Here is a 24,406-nt window from a genome sequence, read left to right on the forward strand (position 1 = left end):
CAAGAGTATGGATGCCAGCCTCCAGGTGGGACCTGGACACACACACAGCTCATCTCTAGACTATAAAGATCAGTTCCCCTGGAGAGAAAATAGCTGTTTTAGGGGATGCCAACCTCCAAGTGGGACCCAAGGATCCCCTGGAATTGCAGCTCAGCTCCAGACGGAGGGGGGGGGGGATGGCTAATTTAGGAATCCCAGGCTCCAGGTGGGATCTTAGGCAAGGGACTTGCTCACACCACGTCATCTCACAAGCGATGGTGGGATGATAAAACGGAGCCCCCCCTCGGGGGGGGGCTCTGCATAAAGCCCTGCACTCCTTGAAGGAGGAACTGGACAGTTTCACAACAGCAAAATGATTTATGTGGCTTTTAAATCTCATTATACACAATTCACCCTCGTTCTTCGCCTGTAGAAGTTGGAATGTTTAGAACAGGGGTGGTCAAACTGCAGCCCTCCAGATGTCCATGGACTACAATTCCCATGAGCCCCTGCCAGTGAATGCTCATGGGAATTGTAGTCCACGGACATCTGGAGCGCCGCAGTTTGACTACCCCTGGTTTAGAAGCATTCTCAAGTCACAGCAACAGTCAGGAAAGAGGAAAAAAAACGGGGGTTTGTTCTGCAGTGATGGTGATGAGTAGCAGGGCTGGAAGAACTTTTAACTCTCCCCCTCTGACAGCTAAAAACACACGCGCACAAGCGAAAGATTACTTCCACATTTCTCCCAGTCCTTTTCTGCTCCGCAGGCACTTCCCTTTCTGAGGCGGCTCTGAGCCGGGCGAACAAAAAGCCACACACTGTTGCGCAAGAAGTGTTATTTCCTTTACGTTTTTATGAATTAATTACAAAAAAAAAAGAACGTTTCCCCTCCCCAACATACATAGGCTTGACAGAAAAATTTATAAAGCCCCTCTCCTCCTCCCATCCCGATTTGAGGGCTGTTTGCGCCCCTCGCACATGGTTTTCATTCCTGACCCACAAATTCCTTCCCCTGGCCCCACCACCACCAAGGACCAAATTGCAGGGAGGGAGGGAGGGATTCAAGTGTCTGTGATACAACCCCCACACCCAAAAAGCAAACTCTGCCATTTGGACACATTTCATTTCCTCCTCTCAAGGAAGAATGCAGCGGAAGGGAGGTCTAACACATTGCTGGTGTCTCACCTGTGGTCAAGGCCCAGTTGGGAGTTTAAGAAGACACGGTTAGTGAGCAGAGGCAGTTAGCAAGATGCTCATTCTAGGGTTGCCAATTTTGGCGTGGGAAATACCTGCAGATTGGGGGTGGGGGGAGAGGCTAGGGAGAGTAACTTTCAGGGAGGGGAGGAAGTTGAGCAGGGATGCAATTCCATATACCTCCCTCCAGAAGCTGGCATTTTATCTCGGGGAGCTGACCTCTGTAGCCTGGAGATCACATGTGTCATTTTCAGAACAACTCTTGCCTCCACCTGGATTTGGGAAGCCTAGTATACTCGGGTTAATCAAATGTTCCTTATCGGGTAAACCCAGGAAAGTTGAAATTTGGTAACCCGCGTGCCGGATGCACAAGGCCAATCTGGAGCCAGCGTGATGTGGCGGTTTAATCTAATCTGGAGATCCAGGTTTGAGTTCCTATTCCTCCTTCACCGGCAGCCAGCAGGGTGAGCTTGGGCCAGTTACAGTTCTCTCAGAGCTCTCTCAACCCCATATAACCCACAGGGTGTCTGTTGTGGTGAGAAGAAGGGTAGAGGATTGTAATCTGCTTGGAGACACATAAGGCTTGCTGGGTGAGCTTGGGCCAGTTGCAGTTCTCTCAGAGCTCTCTCAGCCCCACCTCCCTCACAGGGTGTCTGTTGTGGGGAGAGGAAGGGAAAGGTGTTTGTAAGCCACTTTGGGACTCCTTCGGCTAGTAAAAAAGCAGGGTACAAGAAACCAGCTCTTCTTCTTGACATGTGGTCATTTCTACTGCCATCGGGCCTTTGACAGTGGACTCAAGGGAACAACCTCTGATCACCAGAATTCCTGTTCAGACCAGCTATGGCTTCTGGGCTTTCATCAGCCGTGTTTTCAAGCTTATTTCCTCAGGCTTAAGGACTAGAAAACTGATTATTTAAAAATATACATATGTAAAAACTGAGAAAAGCCAGAGGGAGAGATTAAAAAGGGCAGAATCTTCCGCTGCAGCACCAAGGGCAGATCCACGCCAAATTCAAAACTAGCACGACGAGGGTCATCCAGGCCTTCTCTCATCTTCCCTCCACGCCTCAGGAGGGCTGCTCACCTCTGACATTCGCACAAAGGTGTCACGTGGACTGGCTGTCATGGGCTTTCGAGGATGTGTGGCCAACGGTAAGAGGGGAATCTCTCCTTGCCAAAAATGTGGAGCGTGCAAACCTCTCTGAAGGGGCCAGCCACAAAAACTGCCAGGCCACAACCCCACAGGCCAGAAAACCCAAAACAGCTAATTGACTCTGGTCATGAAAGCCTTCGACAATTCAGCGTCGCGTGTACCTTTACCTGTTCATTCATCACCTTAGGACTTTTTTTTTTTTTAAAGAAAAAGGAACCCTTAAAAGTGCAAAACTGCTTGAGGGAAGGTGGTCTGTTGGTGACGTCACAGGTATTGGCCCATCAGTGCTGCTCAATTTCAGCTTCTGCTGTTATGTCTGCAGAACTTGTTTCCCCAGAGCTCAGCCCTGGGGAGGGGAAAGTCCACGTGGGTTTGGCACCATGTTTTCAAAGCAGCTCTGCTGCTTGTTTAAAAAGGTTAGCTGTCTTTTCACCTGGATGCTCCTGTAGTGTGTGTGTGTGTGTGTATATACAGGCCTGGTGAAACCTACCTCTTGTACTGACTCTAATAAAAATAAGTGTCCATGAGGACTAGCACCTCCAATTAGCTCCAGAAATAGTAACGCAACATTGCGTCTTCTAGAGACATTCCACCCTCCCCTCGTTTTTTAGAACTGCAATTACAATCAATAATGTAAAATATATCATCCTGTATCATCCTTCTACCTCTGGTACAAACAGCTCCTGCAAACTCAGGGGCACTTTCTTCAGCAGGGACCCAATTCCAAACCATTTCCAGCCAGCTTCGTGTAGTGGTTAGGAGCACGGACTTCTAATCTGGCGAGCCAGGTTTGATTCCCCGTTCCTCCACCTGCAACCAGCGGGGTGATCTTGGGCTCGTCACAGCACTGATAAAGCTGTTCTGACCGAGCAAGAATATCAGGGCTCCCACAGGGTGTCTGTTGTGGGGAGAGGAAAGGGGATTGTAAGCCACTTTGAGACTCCTTTGGGTAGAGAAAAGTGGCCTATAAGAACCAACTCTTCTTCTTCTTCAGTAATATCAGGGCTCTCTCGGCCTCCCCTCCTTCTGAGAGTGTCTGTTGTGGGGAGAGGAAAGGGAAGGCGATTGTAAGCCACTTTGAGATTCCTGATAGAGAAAAGCGGCATATAAGAACCAACTCTTCTTCTATAGGAGAAAATGGGATTCACTCCTCACAAGGATGTTCTCTCCACAGAACAGGGCAGAGATGAAGGACAGGAAGACACAAATAGATGCAAAATTGAACAGGATCCCTCAGTGCTGGGCTTTCTGCCTTCTCCACTCAGAACTGGTGTCCTGGAGAAGACAGAGCATCGGTTGCAGAATGTCCATGACTTCTCAAGGTAAGCTTGCCGCCCAGCAGGTCCCATGCTGCTCCCGGAAGGTTCAACAGGTGAGTCGGGGGTTTGCCAAGGCTGAAGAGGGCAGCTCTGGAACACACACCGTTGTCCTTTAAAGCTCCGAGGGATGGAATGGATCACTGCGGTTAAGTGTCGCTCAGCTGCATTTCTGTGGTTACTGATCTTCTCATGGAGGATGCACAAATCTCCTTTCTCGTGCTTCTCTTGTACTACCATTAGGAACCGACAGTCTGGGATACAGAGGTGAGAAGGACCAGGAAACCTCCTTTGGCACAGAACAGAAGAACATGGAAACTGGGTCTGGGTGGGAACCAATGGGACAGCACACTGATTGTGTGTGTGTGTGTGTGTGTGTGTGTGTGTGAGAGAGAGAGAGAGAGAGAGAGAGAGAGAGAGAGAGAGAGGCAGAGGGGAGGTAGGAAGTCTGGCTGGAATGGAAGGGAGAGATTAGATCAGGGGTCTCCGACCTCTTTGAGCCTTTTGGAAGCCTGACACAGCTTGGTCGGTGCAGGCCCAAAATGGCTGCCGCAGGAAGCAGAGCCAGCCACAAAATGGCCGCCACCGCTTCCCCTCAGTCGCACAGTAAAGAGCGCACAGCCAGTCAAATCGTCAGCAGCCGCTCAGGAGCCTTGCTGAACAAAGGCCTCGCCCACTTTCTACAAAACAGGTGTGGCCAAACTGTGCCTCTCCAGATGTCCATGGACACCTGCCAGGGGCTCATGGGAATTGTAGTCCATGGAATCTGGAAAGCCACAGTTTTGGCCACCCCCACTGTAAACACTTGGCAGGTATAAGCAGTGGGGACTCCTGGCTCAGACGGAGATCGTTCACTGTTGACCAGGTGTTTTCATGGAACTCATTGCAGTGGGATCCTGTGACAGGGACCAGCATCACAAAGAGATCTGAGGAACAGAGGGGAAGAGTCCGCCTTGCAGGAGGCCAGCAGCCAGGGACCGTCTTCAATCACATTTCCGTTTGCCTCCTGCAGCGGCAATCCCTCGCATGCTGGTCTTGAGAGCCTACAAAAGACCAGGGAGTCCCCGGAGGTTATGAAAAACTGCAGGGAGCACCGTTGCTTGGCTCCAGCGGGGCACGTCTGTGTCACGCCCTTACGGAAACATGGAGGGGATGAAAGGAAGCAAGGACAAGAATTCAGGGGGAAAAGGATAGGTGGGAAGATCGGACACGTTGACAGGAGATTCCCTCCGGTCTGAGGAAACGTTGTTCCAAGTGGTTCTCGCTATCGACGACTTTCTCCCGGCGGCCTGCCGGAGCCGAGCCTCCAGTTGTCTGGGGGGGAGCCTGGACGCTGTGGGATCGGGCCGTTTCTCAGCTGTGCCCTCCTTCGCGGGACGGCTCGGGGAAGTCGCTCAGGTCCCTGCCGATGATCTCGGTCACTGAGGGGAGGGAACCGTGGTGAGAGGGAACCAAAGACGGCAAAACATCCTGGTCTCTTTGCAACTGTTGGAGGGAAATGGCCACGGGTCTACCCTAGCCCCTACACAAGCAGAGAAGAATGGCTGGCCATCCCCTCACTTCCTGCAGTTCATTTGGGCACATCTGGCTGTAGGCCGGGAATATCTGGTATCTCTGATTCTCTCTCCTCCCCTCAAAAAGATTTCAGTTCTTAATATCTGATTCTTGACACCCCCTGAAATGAATATTTACTCAGAAGAAAAACACTCGTCTCTCAGTTTACCTTCCTCCAGCGTGATCCCATGGACAGGCAGGTTAGCCCGGAAGCCACCGCTGAACCCTGATTTCTCCAGCTCTTTGGTGTTCAGCTCCCCGGATCCCAGCTCCAGATCTGTCCACTCGGGAGTCCCGTCCTCCCCGTGGCTTTCTCTCTGCCCCGCTGGCTGAGGACCAAGTTGAGGGCCAGGGGACTGGAAAGGAGGAGGGTGGCAATCCAAGGGAGGGAAGTGGGGCAGGTCTCCCGGAGAAAGGAGGGGCACAGCGAGGTGACTGCCTCGATAGGCCTCGCTGGACGGGAAACGGAAGGAAGCGGAGTAACGGGGAGGGGTAGGAAATGAACAAGGGCCCCAATCCGGACTGTAGGGGGAGCAGGGCGGGGAGCGCTCCGGGACATAAGGAAAGGGGGGTCTAGAAGGAGAGAAATCCATGGAGCTCTGGAGGGACTGTGAAGGGAACGGGGCGCTTTGAGAGGCGGGTGGGAAGCTACGGAGCGGTGAATCCGGAATGGGTTCTTCCTTGAAGATCACTATAGAAAAACAGAGAAGTACACAGGATAAGCAATGTTAGATTAATTTAGGGGCCCCAGGGTGACAGTGGGAGAAAAATTAAAAGAAAAAGAATTAAAAGGAATCCATACTATCACTTCCTGTAAAAAATAACAATAATAATAACAATGCAAATGACACAGAGTAGCTCTAGGAGTCACTAGAAACTCTATGGTAAAACCATAGATTTTTCCAGTATCTCTAGGGATTTTCCTTGTAGAGCCAGCCTAGGAATCACATTGATATATCCTATGATATATATCCTATGTCACTTCCATTTTTCTTTTGGAAATCAATTGGCACTACAACTGAAGTTATGCCAACCCCCCACACAGCTCTCCCCCCACCCGCCCCTGCTCCAGTTTCTTCCCTACCCTTGGTTTGTGCGCTTACACACCAGGTAAGTATTTGAAAGCTTGAGCAGGACTCCTTTTCCGGCGTCCATTGGAAACGTAGAAGTATGTCTGAACTGGCCGTGACACCCGCTTGTTGTTGTATTCGGGGACTGTGAGGGTCAACGAGGTCTGCAGAAGAGAACGATACATCCCACTCTTCAAAGTGTGACTGGGACTGGCCCGAGGTCACCCAGCGGGCTGCACGTGGAAGAGTAGGGGATCAAACCCAATTCTTCAAATTAGAATTCTCTGCTCTTAACCGCTACACCAGGCAAAGGAGTGTGATGTGCCCGTTTCCATGGGAAGAGTAAATATAATCCCCATCTGGGATCCTCACCTCCGTGCTTTTCAACCGGTTAATGCTGGCTTCCTCTTCCCATTGGAGCTTCCCATCTGAAATCAAAAAGGGATTAAGAGGCCATGGACAGGAGGGGGGCGGAGGCAACACGGTGAGTGAGTAGCTCTAGGAATCTTCCTAGTAACTCTAGGAATCACTGGAAGCTTTAGATTTACCATAGAGTTTTTGTCAAATATTTGAACTATCCTGTGTCACTGAAGGCAAGGGATACCCCTCCTCCAGAAGACCCTTCCCACATCAAGAGGGGGGAAATGGAGAAGCAATGGCCAGAGTTCAATGCACACGATGTCACTTCCTGACTGGAAGTGATGTCAGTCTGTTCAATAATAGTTTTGTGAGGTCATTTCCTGTTGCACCGGAAGTGATGTCAGTGCATCACTGGTGACAGCGCTGTGTTGTGGGAGGGCCTCTTCCCACCCCAGTAACCAGCCAAATTGGAAACTTTACGAATGAATAAAACCCCATCAAGACTAGTCTCCCAGACGGCTCTTAGAAGCTTACAGGAAAGTCATGCTGGAAACAGCAGGCTCCTGTTCTCTGTCCCTGATAACCAGTAATGAGTGATATAGTGCCACTGCACATGGAGGCTCCTTTCTTAGACATCATAGCTATTGACAGGTAAAACTGAGTTGTCTAACTCTTTTCAAAGCATTTAAGGCCAAAGTGGTGACTGTGGCCAGAGATTAACACTGGTTCGCTTACCAGGGCCTCGTTCAATGAAGACAACCTTGGACTCGGGCAGGAAGTTGGCCCCGGTGATCGTCATCTCCTCCCCGCCGTGTATGGAGCATGCACTGAGGGTGTAGCTTTCCACCTGGGGGAGCTCTTGAGCAGACCGCTGGGCTGCAAGCAAAGAAGGTGCAGGGACAGGCTACCAGGTTAGAGAGAAGACATGGTGTGGGGCATAGAGCAGTTTTCAACCCCACCAACAGCTCCCCCTCACTGGCAGTCTTCAAGCAAAGGTTGGATACACACTTTTCTTGGATGCTTTAGGAAGCTTAGGGCTGCGTTGAGCAGGAGGTTGGACTAGATGGCCTGTGTGGCCCCTTCCAACTCTATGATTCTGTGAGTCTGCATATTTCCCTGGTCAAGTCTCCGGAGAATGGCTACCAATCCTCACACTATACTTCTACAGAGCGCTGTTGTGTGGCTAAAAAAGGAGTGGATAAGGACACAACGTGGAGATAGACAGAATAGAAAGTAAGGAAATCAATAATAAATATAGCCAGTAGGAGGCGACAAAAGGCAGGTTAGTTGGTATGTGGGAAGGAGAGGAGAAAGGTGGGAAGGGAGAGGAACCAGGAGTTGTCCGGAAGAAGGAAGAAGGTAGGGAGGGGGATCCGAAGGAAAGTGAGGTGCCCCCTGGAAGTCCTTATTCTTTCGGAATGTCTTATGGGCATTTATTAAAGGACAGTTGCTCTATTAGGATTGTGTGTGTTTCTGTATAGGGTAGCGTGTGCTCCTCAACTATTTTGGTTAACTTTGTGTGGGGTGTCACCACATCAACCATCTTTGGACCTCTGTGAATGCGCTAACCCTGACAGAACCACCTCCTCTCTTCCCCTCCTGGCCCCAACTCACAGCACTCGATAGGAACGGAGGCCGTCTGGATGGAGACCACCTTGCCGTTGCCCTGGGGCACGTGGACCCGGAAGACCAGGCGAACCCGCGTATTCTTGCGCCCGATGTCGGTCTCTCCCTTGCGGAGCTCGATGTCTGAATTCCGTAGCTTCAGAATCCCTGCACAGTCGATGCTGGGGGGGACATGGAGAAGGCTGAAATTACACAAGGCTGGGTGGGGAGAGGGACACACAAAGACATGGTGGGGGGGACGGGACATGAAGAATCCCTAGAGGTGGATCAAACCCATCCGACAGTAACCCAGACCTCCTGGCCAATCAGGAACCCAGCTCCGAGAGGAAACACAATTAGGCCCAAATATGAAAGTAGAACATGCTTCAGAATTCATTATCTCCCCCAGGTCAAGTTTGGAAACTGACTTGGACAGCTCTGAAAATATTAGTGATTTTTTTGTTTTGTTTTGGTTTGGCTTTGCTTGCCACTTACTTAAAAAAAAAAAACACCAAACCAAACCCTAAACTTCAAAGCATTTAAATTGGGAATGATTTGAAACCACCGAATTCGGCATGGCCTGGAACGAAACTTCGGGAAAGGAACAGTTGTGTTGCAAAAGACATTGAGGTGCAGTGGTTACTGGGTTACCCCACTCCAGGGGTAGTCAAACTGCGGCCCTCCAGATGTCCATGAACTACAATTCCCAGGAGCCCCTGCCAGCATTTGCTGGCAGGGGCTCCTGGGAATTGTAGTCCATGGACGTCTGGAGAGCCGCAGTTTGACTACCCCTGCCCCACTCGGTCCCAAAGGTCGTGGAGTAATCGATATCTGTCACCCAGCCTAACCTACCATACAGGGTTGTTGTGAGGATAGAACAGAAAAGGGCACACCTAACGCTGGGTCAGCTTACTTGGCGGCCATGTTGTTCTCCGGCAGCAGGGACATCTCCAGGACTTTGGTGCCGTTGATGATGGACTCGTAGCTGGTCGTGGCGACCATCTTGCCCGTGATGCGGTGCACCTGGTAGAAGGCGTGGGGCCGCAAATTCCGTTCATCGGCCGTCCCAATGAACATTTGCAAGGTCAGAGGCTTCTCGTCGTAGCCCGAGAGCTTGTGCAGGAGAGAAGGAAGGGCAGGAATGAGATCCTAGTCTGGCCTTTCTCAACTTTTTCTTTACCATTGAGAAAATCCGGAACATCCTTAAAGCTTCGAGAAGCGGCGCCATCATGCAGAATATGGATGGGAAGCATAGCAGTGTACATGTGCACATGGGCCCCCTCCCCTTCCAACCCCCTCCAGGCCCATCATTGGCCATTTAGGGAGGGGGCGGGTAAATGTTTAACAAATGTAAAAAATATATTAAAATTCCTTAATTCCGACCCATTTGGGAAACCCTTCCAGGGCCGTCAAGAAACCCCAGGGTTTCACGAAGCCCTGGTTGAGAACCGATGGTCTAGTCCTTAATCTTTTCAAGGGTTTAACTACAGAACGGTTTCTCAGATTCATCCCTGGACATGAGAAACAGGGATGCCCTTCCCCTGCAAAAAAATCTGTTGTATTTTCCATAACAAACATTTCGTAAGAATGGCTGGCCCTGATAAGAACTGAACAGTGCATGGTTGTTGTGGTTTAAAAGGAAAAAAAAACCCTGTTTTTTATTCATTGCTTATGCTCCATCAGGTACAATGTGACAGGCAAAACAGCTGACATAGGTACTCATAGTCTGAGGAAGAGTGCTTGCACTCGAAAGCTCACGCCTTGAATAAATCTTTGTTGGTCTTAAAGGTGCCACTGGACTCTGATTTTATTGTCTCAAGGAACTTACTGTGGTGGAGGGAAAGGAGGGTGGGAAAGCATTTCCCATTTCACCACAAGCAGGCAGGTCAGAAGTCACAGAGCTGAGTGTAGCCAGCAGGGCTATGAAGCACCTGGGTATGACGCCACGGAACGTTCACAAACAGTATTAAGTGGCTGAGGGAAAAGATCCAGCTGTGGAACTTTGGAACGTCAGGGAAACGTGCACATTGAGTGAGTTCACGGGGCCAGGCTCCGAAATCGATTTTGGGAGGTAAGATTCAGCCCTGCAGTGGCGGACCTCCGGATTGGGTCTCCGTTCCCCGAAATAATGATGTCATCGCAGCGCTTCCTGCATGGCGGTCCTTCCCCCTACTGCCCCTGCCGCTTCTTATCCGGAACCCTCTCTGGCACCGGCCTCTGCAGCTGGAGACGTCAACCATTCGGTGGTCTCGCCTCGAGGCTGCCCAGATGTTTCCCATCAAGGGCTGAGACTGCCAGCTGGTGTCAATTTGACTCTTAAAGGGAAACACGCACCCTCTTTTTTCACTCCCCTCCTTCTCACGTCCTGGAAGACGGAACGTTCCAGAAAAGGGCCACAGCAGTAAAGAGAAACAGCCTTTAGGCCCGTGCAGATCTGCCAGGTTTCAGGGAGGAGGGGGAAACGGGGAAAGAGAAAGGTGGGGACGGAGCTCAAAGGCACGAGAAGGACTTTTCCTTCGAGAAGAAAAAAGGGAATTTGCCAGACAGCGTTTGGGGTGGAATTTCCCTTGCTCGGCCCCCTCCTTTACCGTTCACAATGAGTGACGCAGAGGGATGGATGCAGAAGGAAAGCAGCCTCACGGTGCTAAGGAAGAGAGCGTGAGAAAGAGCAGGCCCAGAATCTTAGTGGCAGGGGAATGCGGTAGGGAAAGGGGATGGAGCACACACACACAAACACACACACACATATATACACACACACACACACACAACCCCCCCCCCCCTTTGCCTTTTCTAGTGGGAGAGGAAGACATCTAGTCTGATGTGCAATGGCCAGAGCGGAGTCAAGAAACCACACCATCGCAATCGCCTTGAACCAAGAGACACGCAGGGACTATGAAGATGGGTCGCAGGCTTTTAAAACGCCCTCGGATTTCTCGTGGCATAGACCCCCATGGGCAGCTGAGGAAGCAAGGATTTCTGCAAAAGCCCCTGCTGCAATCGATCCAAGTGCCCCTCGAGCGGTTGCAAGGGATCCACTTAAGGGGTCCACTGCAGCCACGTGCAGATCAGGGGCAACTTTCAGTAGGGGTCGGCCAAACATCAACCCCCAACCCTCCACGTGGGGCCTGGAACCTCCCAGAATTACAACTTATCTCCAGACAACAGAGATCTGTTCCCCTGGAGAAGATGTCTGCCTTGGAGGGGGAACTAAGGATGCCAGCCTCCAGGTGGGGCCTGGGGATCCCCAGGAATTCCAGCTCATCTCCAGAGTTCGGAGATCAGTTCCCCTGGAGAAAAGGGCTGCTTTAGAGGGTGGCGTCTACGACATTGTACCCCACTAATGCCCATGTCCTCCCCAGGCTACACCTCCAGGATTTCCCCCAATTCCATCTCTCCTAAAAGACTCACGCTGCTCCATCCATTGACAGGCAATCCGGCCAAACATCACCCACACATTCACATCTCAAAATTGAAAACTCCCCACTCCTTATTAAATGCAGAAATCTAATTTTGGTAAGCAACTATTTCATTTTTGCGGGGGTGGGGGGAGGGAGCCCATGACATTTGGAGTTTTGGGTTTACACACACACACGCACACACACACACACACAGAGTAATGCAAGCCTTTGAAGTGGGAATAATTTTCATCTTTCAAATTTTTTGGAGAGAAGCTTGAAAGCCACCCTTCCCCCGAAAAACTTCCTGGCCTGGATGGGTCTGGCTGGAAATGCCAAATAAAAATAGATTTGGAATAGAGCTTGGGGAAAGGGGAGGGAGAAAATAGGTGGAAATAAGAATATCCAGGAAGTCAATAAACCACGTTGAGAGGCAACTGAGTTTGGTGCTAGCGAAAATCTAAAGAAGATGGGCACAAGATTACACTTAAAAATACACATGCCGAGAGCTCGGCCAGCTTTGAGGCCGTGATTTATCCCAGGTCCGTAGAAAGGCACTCCACACGTGCTCAGAAGTTTTCCTGGCGCATTCGCCACAGTTAAGCTATTATGAATGGCGTGGCGGGGAAAGAATTTCTACTCCACCCAACTAGGGTGGCTGACTTCCAGGTGGGGCTTAGAGTCGGGATACCAAACTGCAGGTGATCGGTAGCTGGAACCAGAACTCATCTCCCCACGACAGAGATCAGTTCGCCTGGAGAAAATGGCCGATTTGGAAGGCGGACCCTACAGCATTATGCCCCATAGTCCCTCCCCTCCCCAAACCTTGCCCTTCTCTCAAAACCTCCAGGTATTTCCCAACCTGGAGATGGTCACCCTAGCCTACAGGTAGGGTGGAACTGCAACTGAGTTTGACAACATATTGGCGAGAGAAGCAGTGCATGCTGGGAGAATTCTAACAGCTACGTTTTGTCAGTTGGCGTCAGTTAGTGCCCGTTAACCGAATCTCTTTCAGTCAGTCAGTCAGGCCCTCTAATTCTCTGTGCTCGTGAGTCTGGGGCAGACTGCCTCAATAATATATTGTGACAAAAAGAAGTGTGTTACGAACAAAGTTTACCTCCGACGGCACACATGAGATTGAATCTATGTCTGTGATTACCATTTAACCGACTGAGAAGAAAACAGAACAGCCGGTCAGCTGTACAAGGAGCATTCTTTGTGTTTGTTAACTGTGAATACAAGTAAACGTGTTTGGCGGTGACTAGAAGGAAACAGCATGACTATTTCAAGAGAAAGAATAACTCCCCGAGTGAAAAACAACCGGATTGTCACCGCTACGGTAACACCGTCTCAAAGCAAAACTTCTCTGCTTCCTCTGCCTGGGATTCGGCAAAGTCTAAAGCAGGGGTAGTCAACCTGTGGTCCTCCAGATGTCCATGGATTACAATTCCCATGAGCCCCTGCTAGCAAAGGCTGGCAAGGGCTCATGGGAATTGTAGTCCATGGACATCTGGAGGACCACAGGTTGACTACCCCTGGTCAAAAGGCCATCGCACGGATTTGTTCTCATATCCAGCAAGGATATATGGTTTCAATCACGAACCCAGCCCGAAGTTCAATGGATACAACACCTTCACCACGGGATGCCCTCCCGGAGCGGCCTTCACCGCACCCCTGCTGCCCTCGGTCTCGTAATGGGCACGGTGGTGTGTCCGAGGCTGAACTTCGATCTTCAGCTCATACTGCTCGTATTGACTGGGGAGAGGCCAGTCCAGCGGTGGAAGGGCAGAAGACCTAGGAAGGGGCAGAGAAGGATATTTAATTTCCTTTTTTATTATTAAAAAATAATAATAATACTCGTCAGTCGCCCACCCACACCCCCTCCTGCACTGACCAAGGCAGGTCATAACCCTTTAACCGTTACACAGTTTGTGAGCTCAGCTCTCCTACGGCCAATCTTCACTCCCTCCAAGCCCCCTCCCCTTTGGAGATCTCCAAGAATATAACAAAAAAAAGACACTTTGCTTCGAGGGCCGATGAAGCAACTTATACAACCTAATTCATTACGCAAACAAGCCGGGCTCAAGGTTGCCGGGCCCGTGCAAACGGTGGATCCTGGAATTATGAATTGTGTGCGCAAACGGACCGGCTGGCCCCCACAGCAAGAGAAACCCTCCGGGATCAACCGCTTGCCTTAACAGGGAAGGAGCCCTGGGATGTTTATTCCCGCCCTCCCCCCTCCACCACCACCCCGCCGTCACCGCATGCGGGCTGGCAGAGCCGGGGTCTGGGATCTGTAACTGGAGACACCAGCCCTTCAGCTTGGGCTGGCTTGACAACTTGTTTTTATACAAGCAGAACCTCTGGCAACTAGACCAAAGAGCTCCCAGCAAGGCTGGCGAATTTCGCCTGGCCGGCTGAGGATCGGGAGGACGATACACAGGGCTGCCCCCACCCTGCCTCTGATAGGCAGTGACTCTGGATGAGGTTGGCACATTCGGATACAGGAATTCAGCTGCAGGGGCAGGGGGGCAGCAGGCATCTGTGCCAGGGCTGCAAAACGGGCAGCTAGGAGAAAGGATAGCCAATGGCGAAGAACATTCGGCCCTGACTAGCCTGGTCTTGTTAGCCTTGGATCTGCCCTGGTTGGTAATTGGATGGGAGGCCTACGAGGAAGTCTGCGGAGCACCGGCAGTGACAAAGCACCTCTGAACATCTCTTGCCTTGGAAGCCCCCTGGAGTCAACATATGTTGGCTGCAACATGACAACACTTTAGCTCATGTTGCTGCCGCAAAAATGAGACCATGCGGGCGACAGATGCATTTGCGGCCAATTCGTATCTCTCTAATAACTGAAGGGTCAAGAAGGGTAGGAAGCGACTGAACGTCCTGCTGTTCCCATGGGCCAGGGGTGGCCAGACTGTGGCTCTCTGGATGCCCCATGGACTACAATTCCCATGAGCCCCTGCTAGCATGTTTGGCCACCCCTGCGATAGTTTGGCCACCTCTGCCATAGGTGCTTGGACCATGTTCTTCCTGCCTACTATGTAGAGTTCCCAACTACGGTGTGGGAAATTCATGGAGATTTGGGGCTATAGCCTAACAATGTAAGAATTTGGCAAGGGACTTCAGCAGGGTACAGTGCCATTCCCACCCTCCAAAGCAGCCACTTTCTCCAGAGGGATTGTGGTCAGAAGACCCATCCAAACTCTGGAGATTTCCACGTCCCACCTGAAAGTTGACAAATTGGGATGCCAGCCTCTTGGTGTGACCTGGGGATCCCCTGAAATTACGGCTAATCTCTAGGCAACAGAGATCAGTTCCACCAGAGAAAATGGCCACTTAGAACGTGACTTAATACCAAAACATACTGAAAATTTTCACATTACCAGTTTAAATTGGATGTTATTCGTTGTTGGCCCAGTTTCGAGTATGTGGGTTTGCTACAGCAAATTTCCATCCATTCACGAACCTTCTCTGAAGCACTGTGGTCATTTCCCCTCCCCCTTTTTTGCAGCATGATCCTCCTCAGACTTATTACTGTTGCAAGTTGAGTGCTGTAGCGCTAGAACAATATAGCACATTAGCGCTATAGCGGCACCAATGGAATCCAGGCATCTCAATGGTGCTGCTATAGCTCTGAAGTGCTATATTCGTCTATCGCTATAGCACTCAACTTACAACTTTAAAAACAAATCTCCAAGGAAGATCACGGGGCAACAAAGTTTGGGGACAGGGGAAACGGCATTGTAGGAAGCAATATGGACATTTTAAGCGGCACACCACAGCGATTCAGAAGTGCAACCAAGAGGTAGAAAACAGAAGTCGTTTCCCTCAAAAGCGGCCCAACCATGTTTTGTTTACCCAAAACAAATAGATTTGTATGAACTGGAAAATAAATTCTGCTAGCAGCCAGTTACTAAAACGGGTCTGTCTTAAATGACAGGGGGAAATCCAGCAAGAACCAGTTACTAAAACAGAATACAAGGGCAAACACCCATTGCCACAATGGCCACCATTCCGGGTACAATAGACAGTAACAATATTAGTCGTAGAACTCCTCCTTCAACTCCTCTGCCACTCTTGTTCCAAGCTCTCCAAAGGGACAGGAAGAATCTCAAGGGGAGCCAAGGCAAACCAAGCAATAAGGCCAATGCCAGGGGTCATAAGTGCAGGCCAGATGCCAAGGAACTGGGCCTTGACCCGTCCACTCCCACTAGGGAATGGGAGAGAGCCACAGAAGCTCCAGCAACGTCAAAGAGGACTCCCACTTCCTGAGGGGAAAAGGGATTTGCATGGGAGGCAGCCTCTCTCTCTCCAGGCAACGTTCCTGCCAGGAAATTGGTGACGTCTCGGGGGGGGGGGGGGGTCTCTGGGATGGCCTCTCTTTTCCTGATGGGAAGGGTGATAGGAGGAGGCAGGGAGAGTTATGGGATCGATGATGGCCATCTCCCACTTCCAGACGAGAGGGATGCTGGGGGGACTGCAGTGATGACATTCTCCTGGCCCCCTTAGTCCTGTAGGACAAGGATTTTTGCTGTCTGGCTGAAGATAAACTGGAGCAATCAGAGGGGCCATGCTCTGGATTTTAGCAAAACTCTATGGTAAAAAAACCAGCCTCAAACCATAGAGTCACTTCCAGGTGGTCAGCATGTCAGGAGCGTCTTCCTGGTTGGTACTTGGGGGGAGTATGGCGGGGAGGTCTGGGGGGGGGGAAGGACCTGGATCACTGTGAAAGCAGCTGTTTGGAGGGTTCTTCTCCACTGTGAAGGTTTCAGAAAGCAGGAAGAAGCTTAGTCCATTGCTAAAGCAACAATATTAAAAATGTGAGCTGCCAATCGAATATCCAACAGCCAATCAGAAACTCTGCTGGGCAAAACTAACACTTGTCCCCACCCACTTTCTAAAAAACTTAGCAGACACCAGCGAAAGTGGTGGAGACCCCTGCAACAGAACGATAAAAGCAGGAGTAATTCAGAGCTCCAGCCTTCTACCCCCTCGTTCTCAAGCATGTGTGAACTCAGCCTAAGAAAACTGAGCTAAAACTGGCTGCTGGTCTGAGTCATGATGGCTGATTTTCCTTGGAGGAAACTAGAAGCCAACAGTGCTCTTCTCTACTGGAAGGGCCTCAGTTTTCATTTACCTGAACACAGGACTGTGGCCTCCAATACGGGCCTTAGACCAGGCTAACGGAGACGGTACAGCCAGGTAATCCATCCCTTCTTTTCGTGCCACGCTGAGTCCAAAGCCCCCAGGGGTACCTCCCCCGTCCTCTCCATTGTAGCTCCCTTCCTCTTTCCGGGTCAGAGCCACGGTCTGCTCTGTTGAGGTCTTCCGGGCTTTTTGGGGAATGCTCTCCACGGGCCGGGTGCCGGCACAGTTAAAAGGGGCCGTGTCACCCCCTGCCTCCACGGATTCCCCTGGGGCTTCCTCGCCGAGGCTGCCTCGCCGAGACAGACAAGGGGAGGCGGAGGAGTGCGTCTCAGAGCTGGAGTAGCGCCGCTTGCCGCAGGGAGAAGCCGGCCGCGGGCCCAGCAGCATCCATCCGTCCTCCGTCCCCCGGCTCGGAGAATAACTGGAGCCGTAGATTGGCCATGACTCATCGGCGGATGACCAGGGTTTGGGGGAACCCCGTGGGGAGCCCAAGGGAGACGTGAGGGCAAACCGCGCGGCCGCCTCATTCAGTTCGTGTTCCACGTCGTCCCCGGCAGGTGCCTCGTCGTCTGAAAAAAAGCTCCACGGGGAGGCACTGCCGCTGCTGGCAGGGCTAGGGGTGAAGAACCCGGACGCTGGCGGAGCCTCGCGGTATCCTCCGAAGGCCTCCAGGAGGAGATAGTCACGCGGAGAAGAGTCCCAGTCGTCATCCTCGGTCCGTCGGCCTGGGGAAATGGTCGTGATCTGTATGCTCGGGCACTCGAAAACCCGAGAACCTCCGAGGCGCACCTGCCGTGCCGGCTGGCTCTCAAAAGTGTCTCCATCCAAGTCGGCCGGACGGGGAGGAGGGGAGTGCATGCCAGCTCGGCTCCCGCTCAGGTGCAGCGGGCAAGGGATGCCCAGAGGAGACGCGTAGGGAGGTGGGTCCCCCAATGTCAGCGAGCAATAGACCGGGAGGTTGTCTGAATCCAGATCTGTAAAAAGAGACCGTTTTGTTTTTGTTGATGATTCGTGGCAAACGTTTACGAACCATGAGCCCCAAACTTTGGGTATTAAAAAGCAGGGTACAAAAAAAGCCCAGCCCTTCTTCTCTTCTCTAAAAAATATACCAAGTGACTAGTCCACAAAAAGGCCTGGCAGCTCTCCTGCTCCTGACTCTCTATGCTAGGAATTAATGGCATGCGGAAAGAAACAGGAAAGAGAGGTAACCACGTTGGGGAATGCTTGCCAGAGGCGTTCGAGCAAGGGATGAGTAACAGGCCTCCTCCTGTATCCGTCCTCCCCAACATTAAGGGATCCCGGAAAGATCCAGCTTTGTCCCTTTCTCCCACCTGTGACAGCCCCGTCTCTCCAAAGAGGCAAATAGGAGCATTCCATCCTCATTGGACAGATTTAAATCGTTGGGTTCGAAAAGCCACGAGCAGCAAGATGAAAATTAAATAAAACGACTCTTTCTTTGAGGGGGGAACACACACACACACACAAATATTTGGACCAACATATTTAAACAAACAAACAGAAAGAGAGAGAGAGAGAGGATGAAAGCCAATTTGTTCCATAATGTCCCTTGCTCTTGCTTTCTTCCGCCCTCTCTACCAGCCGCCATCCCAAAGTCTGGTTCTAATTTAAAGTCGTGTTTGCCTACCCCATTTTCGCCATCTGCTCTCTCAGCAGGGGGTGGTCGCCCGGCGCCCAAATGGTGCCCACTCGGTCCTACCGTGGCTTGGCCCCTCAATTCACTACTCCCCTAGTGGCGGACCGATGCTCCTGCAACTCTACCCTTTTCCAAAACCACCATCCAGCGTGTAGAAGCAGCCACAATCTGCCTCGCGGTCTGGGCAGGAAACTCCATCTGAAACTAGTAGCCCTAGTGGGTAGGATGGAGGAAGAGGATGAAGTCCGCAAATGCTCAGTTATCTGCACAACGACCTTGAGAGGTGGGCCCGCAATTATTCACCCTGCACTGCAAAGTCTGAAGCAGAGTACTATAGTTCACAATTCCTCCCTTGCGCAGGATGCTGGGGTGGCCTGTCAAGTCACAGTGTTCATGGCCTACAATCCCAATGGACATTGGGAGAGCCACAGTTTGGCCGCCCCTGATCTGGGAGATCCAGGTTCGAATCCTCCTTCTGCCCTGGAAGCTTTGAGACAGTGGCACACACTTGCCCTCACCCCGTCAACCTCACAGGGTTATTATGAGGATAAATGCTTTTGGATCCCGTTAGGACGAAAGGCAGGGTATAAACGAAAGGCAGGGTATAAACAAACATTGAGCACCATGGCTCAATGGAAAGGCAAGCTAAAAACACAACGAAGGAGTCAAAGGAAATCAGCACAGGCTCTGTCGGGATTAGGACATTGGGCCTGCAGTCCCATACAGTAAGGAGGAAGGGGGTCACCCTGTAGCGCCCCACTTTGCAGTGCCATTCACGGCCGAGTCTGGGACCAATTATCCCAAGCCTTCCCTTCTACCTGAAGGGTCCGGGAAGGTTTGCTGGCCCGCAAAAGAGGCCTCGGAGAGCCTCCTCCGCCCTTGGCCAAACCCTCTGTGGGCCTCCGCCCTGTTCTGCGGGCCAGAGAGAAGCCGGGGACTGGGAGGGGCCGCCATCTGAACTCAATGAAAGGGCCATTTCCCAAAGCCCCAGGCTCCACTGGCAGGGACCCCCGTCGCCAAGGAAACAGGGCCTGGGCCAAGGACGAAAGGGAAAATGGCACAGTTGCAAGGGAGATAGTTGAAACCGTATGTGAGCAGCAGGCCAGAGACGTGGGCCGCCCCCCTCCCCGCCCCCTCCCCCAAGGATGCAAGGGTTTGGACCGAGGCCAGTCTGGATGGGCTGGATTCAGCGGGATCCTGAGGCCTTCTCGGCTCCCATCTGGATTTCATTTGAACCAGACACCGCCTTGCCCAGAGACGGTTTGACCTTTCTCTCTGGAAAAGGATCCAGTTTCCTACCTTCCTCTCCGGGACCGCCAGTTCCCTCCCCGAATCGGCCTCGGCCAGAAATTTGGATTTCTTCGGGGCCATACGTCTGTGTTTGGAAGCACGTCACCTCCTCCCCAAGCAACGGGCCATGGCGGGTCCCGAGATGGGGCTGGAGTCGTAAGCCAGATTACGGAAAAGCAAACCCACCCCCTACCACCCACCCCGGTTGTCTCCTTTTAAATGTGTGTGTCACGCAAACCACAGTTTTCTATTTTGGAAAGCCGGGCTTTGAAGACCAGATGCGACCTTTTGTGTTTTAAGCTCTTCCGAGGGGACCACTTCTGAGAAAGCAGGCCTCGGCACATGGAAGCTTGCGTCCCCATAAACGCTGTTTTTTAAAGGTTACTTTTGCTCCTGCCGCTTGTCCTTCTGGAAATCTTTCGAAATTAACATATTTAACTTTCAGGAGGGAGAGTGCAGCTTTTGGGAAAGGAAAAAAAATCATAATGAGAACAACTGCCTGAAAGAAATGCAAGAAAGGAGATGTATTTTGGATAGTCAGAATGGATGAGAAGGGGGGAGGGAGGAACCAAATTATGACTTGGGTGCTAGTCCTTAAGAACATGCTATCTGTCACTGGAAACATAGTTGTCAAGAGAAGTTACCCTACCACCTAAGTGTTCAGATACAGCAGCTTTTGGCCAGCCATAATAAAGCGTACCCCCTAGTCTGGTTCACGCTCCTGTTGCATATTAATGAAGGCCTCCAACCCAGTTTTGACTGTCCAGGAATTGGTGTTTAAAACTGAACTAGAAGCTTGTAGCATCTTAAAGACGAACAAGGGAGGTGGTGGGTTCTCACTCTTTGGAAATTTTAAACAGAGGCTAGAGAGCCATCTGACAGAGAGGCTGATCCTGTGAAGGTTCAAGGGGGTGGCAAGTTACAGTGGAAGAGCGATAGGGTTGTGAGTATCCTGCACAGTGCAGGGGGTTGGACTAGATGACCCAGGAGGTACCTTCCAACTCTAGGTTTCTATGATTCTAAGTTTTCAGTTCCAGCCTCAAATTTCACAGACTAGAACCCTCTTTGCAAGTTACAATCTCCAGGTGCACGGTGAGGTTTTTAAAAAAAAACATACTGTACCCAAAGTTCAAGAGCTTCTTGTGGCGCAGAGTGGTAAGGAAGCAGACATGCAGTCTGAAAGCTCTGTCCACGAGGCTGGGAGTTCAATCACGGTTGACTCAGCCTTCCATCCTTCCGAGGTCGGTAAAATGAGTACTCATCTTGCTGGGGGGTAAACGGTAATGACTGGGGAAGGCACTGGCAAACCACCCCGTATTGAGTCTGCCATGAAAACGCTAGAGGGCGTCACCCCAAGGGCCAGACATAACCTGATACTTGCACAGGGGATACCTTTACCTTTACCCAAAGTTCATAACTGGTTCTCCAGTTGCCTTTACTGCCGCCCATCTGTGTTTTCTAGGTGACCCAAATTAGCAGGGCGGGGAAAGACCTTATTAGCTGGGGGAAGACATGGTTCCTCTTTGCACCTCAGCTTCACAACAGCCAGACAAGGCTGGGGCTATGAGGTGATGGCAGACCTCAGGCAAGTTCAATGCCTGGGATTTTCTGGATCCTTGTCCACTTCTAATTTCTGCTTATTTTAAAAAAATATATGATTCATATACAACCTAAAGATAGCCAGCTGTCAATCCGGGCGAAGCCAGAGCTACAATATACCTCCTGCCCGGAGTGCCCCGTGCCCCGTAAACTCACAAACACGCCAAGGGCGTGCAAACTGCATCAACCGGCCGGATTTCAAAGAGCAAAGAAGAGAGATGCATTTTCCGACGGATTATTTCCACCAAGCGATGGCTGTGACAAACCTCATTTTAAACACCCCTGCTATTTAAGCAGAGATCATTGCTATCAACTAAGAATATTCTTGACTTTCCAACCCCCAAAGAAGACATCTTCATCAGGTTTTTAAAAAGAGGACAAACACACACCCCCCCAAAAAAATAGAGGACAAGTCCTCTAAAAACAGGGTGTCTTTCCCCCATACGTTGCTAAAGGCACCGGGAGAAGAAACCAAAAATGTTTGCAGATAATTCTGATTAGCTCTTCTTGCTGGTTTTACAATCCGTTTTGCAATCCTTACTCTCAGACAAACCTCTCTTCCACCACCACCACCTCCCATGTGCTGGAAGAAGGGGAGATTCTTTCATCTCCCCTCCCCATGATCCTAAAAAAAAAAAAAAGGGAGGGGGGTTATCTCATGCTTTCTCTTTCAAAAGCCATTCTCCATTCTCTCCTTGGGGGTCCCCCTCCCAGCCAAAAAACGCCCCACCCTCTCCCAAACAAAGCTCCTCACCTTCCAAGGGGACCCCCATGCTGGGGGATTCCTTCTCCTCTTCTCCAAAAATGAGCTTAAATTCCAAATCTTCGTCTTCACAGTTTGAAGCCCCCATTTTGGGGGTGGGGGGTGGGGATGGATGCACCCTAGTGTGGGGGGCAAATCTCCTTCCCCCAAAAAAAGAATTATTTAAAAATAAATCTTTATTCCAGGCTGAAAAGCAAGACGGGGGGAGACTCTACCCTGGTTTCCCCCCCGGAAAACGCGATGCCGCTTTCTGCCTTCCACTTTCCCCCCTCCTCGCTTTAATATTTTTTGCTTTAAAAAAAAAGAGAGTAGGGAAAAAAAACAAAACTTTCCCAAACAAACTTTTCCCTCTCCTCCAAGCGCCCCCCTCCCCGTCCCCCCTCTCCCTGCTGATTGGCTGCTGGGAAAAGCCACGCCACGCCCCCATGTCACACGAAGACACACCCACCGGGGAAGGAGGGGCACCTGGACGGGTCTATTCCTTCCCTCCCCTCCTCCCCCCCGCTTCTCACCCGATAGAACATTCCGCCCGAAGCCTATTGGAAGCCGGCCGAAGGAGCCCCGCCCCCGCTCGTGGCCCGGGATGGAGGGCTGGCCCCGCCCAGGCGAGCTCTTAAAGGCGCAGGGAGCAAATTTGCTTCACGCAGTGGCTGGGGCGAACTCGACTCTCGTGCGTCCCGGGAACGGCAATGCAATGCAATGCATCACGCACCCTGTCCCATTTAAGGCAAGGGGGAGTGGTGCAGCCAGATGCACAGGCCATAAAGGAAGGTGGTGCAATCCTGGCATCCCCTAGGCGGCAGATCTCAGGGGGGCTAGCAGAGGAGAAGCTCTGCCACATGTCCTTGGAGCTAGTGGACTGTGTGCGCACCAGGTTGTGCGCTTTCAATGCGCCTTCAAGGGAGAGCGTCGCCTGCCGTTCCGTAAATGTGGGTCGACGCACAGTTTAAATGTGATTTTGTGGAACAGGAAAATCTGCTTCTGAAGTGCGTTATCCAAGGTGTGCAGAGCCCTGGATCTGTCAGTGCGCTTTCGAAAGGGATGCTCACCTGCCATTCCTCCCATGTTGGATCGTGTGCTTGCAATGAGCTTCCTAAGTGCATTGGAAATGAATGATCATGTGTGTGTGGAGACCACGCTGGAACGTGCACTTTCACTGCGCCTTCGAAGTGCAGCATCTTTCCACACATGCTGGATCATGCGCTGTTGTGGAATGGGAAAATCCGCTTCTGAAGCACATTATCTAATGTGTGTGGATCCATGAGGGATTGTGCATCCTCGCCTGCCATTCTGCACACTCTGGGTCAAGGACAATCAACGTGCTTTTGCAGGTGGATTCTCTTGCTGCACGAGAACCGGAAAATCCAGCTGCAAAAAAGCATGTTGAAAGCAGCTGAGCCGATGTGTACAGAATGAAAATGTGCCGGGAAGAGAGGTGTGCGTTGAAGCTGTCTGGAATAATAGTAATAACTTTATTTTTGTCTCCCGCCCTGCCCAGTAGGCTCAGGGCAGGTAACAACAAGCTGTAAAAGACCTCTTTTAAGACCTCTTAAACCATTATAAACGCCTCCTCTTACATTTTTGACCCTTACGGAGGGGTTAGTCAGAGCTTGTAAGGATGCTCTTTCTCAGGCAGAGAGGTCAGCCTTAACTCTCACCAGGGCAGCCAACCAGGCAGGATGTATCAATTAGTTTTCTTGTTTCTTGGACCAGCCTTTTGTATTTATTTATTTATCTATTTTTGTTCTCTGCCACCTTGTGTACTTTTTAAAAAGTTTACACTCTCTAAAATAACTTTTTTAAGTGCCTGGAGGTTGAAGTTTGTCAGTTACTATTATTTTTGTTTTGTGCCAATTGCCCAGCAAACTGTTTGGGGAGCTTACACGCGTTTATTTTGTTATGCCTTTAAACAAAAAACCCTGCTTTTCTCTTTAGCCCTGGACTCCAAGTGGCTTTTCACATCTCCCCCTCCCCTCTTCTACTTAATCCCCACCAGCCCTGTGAGAGTAAATTAAAGTGGGTCGCCCTGTTGGTCTTAAACAGCAGAACAGAACCGGAGTCCAGTGGCACCTTGCAATCGAGTTGGATTCTGGGTATACGCTTTTGTGTACGTCTGAAGAAGTGTGGATGTCTGCAGAAGCTATACCCAGGATTCAACTCAGTTGGTCTTCAAGGTGCCACTGGACTCTGATTTTGTCCTGAGAGGGTAAGAGGCCCTAGGGCTGTCTCTCATCTTAGCAAAGGAGACGTAATTCAGCACAGCCTGTCACTTGTGGGAATCCTATGCTTGGGCGGAGATGAATGTGGCTGGTAAAAG

General features: G+C 51.0%; 1 protein-coding gene across 2 annotated transcripts; it reads right to left on the reverse strand.

Annotated features, from left to right (window-relative positions):
• Window positions 1-624: 624 nt before the first annotated feature.
• On the reverse strand, window positions 625-22,430 carry NFATC4 (nuclear factor of activated T cells 4). 2 transcript variants are annotated; one of them, XM_077314076.1, is made up of 10 exons: window positions 22,081-22,430; window positions 16,773-17,757; window positions 13,261-13,423; window positions 9,145-9,344; window positions 8,241-8,413; window positions 7,362-7,502; window positions 6,639-6,694; window positions 6,304-6,430; window positions 5,366-5,887; window positions 625-5,063 (listed from the first exon to the last, which is right to left on the reverse strand). In XM_077314076.1, exons 1-10 carry the CDS (start codon window positions 22,175-22,177, stop codon window positions 4,996-4,998), a joined length of 2,532 nt encoding a protein of 843 aa, XP_077170191.1. In that variant the 5' UTR covers window positions 22,178-22,430; the 3' UTR covers window positions 625-4,995. The 2 variants fall into 2 exon arrangements, with proteins under 2 accessions (XP_077170191.1, XP_077170192.1); XM_077314077.1 differs by lacking the exon at window positions 22,081-22,430 and adding an exon at window positions 20,850-21,773.
• Between the last annotated feature and the right edge of the window lie 1,976 nt (window positions 22,431-24,406).

This window comes from Paroedura picta, chromosome 16, assembly GCF_049243985.1.
Source record: "Paroedura picta isolate Pp20150507F chromosome 16, Ppicta_v3.0, whole genome shotgun sequence".
Lineage (NCBI taxonomy): Eukaryota > Metazoa > Chordata > Lepidosauria > Squamata > Gekkonidae > Paroedura > Paroedura picta.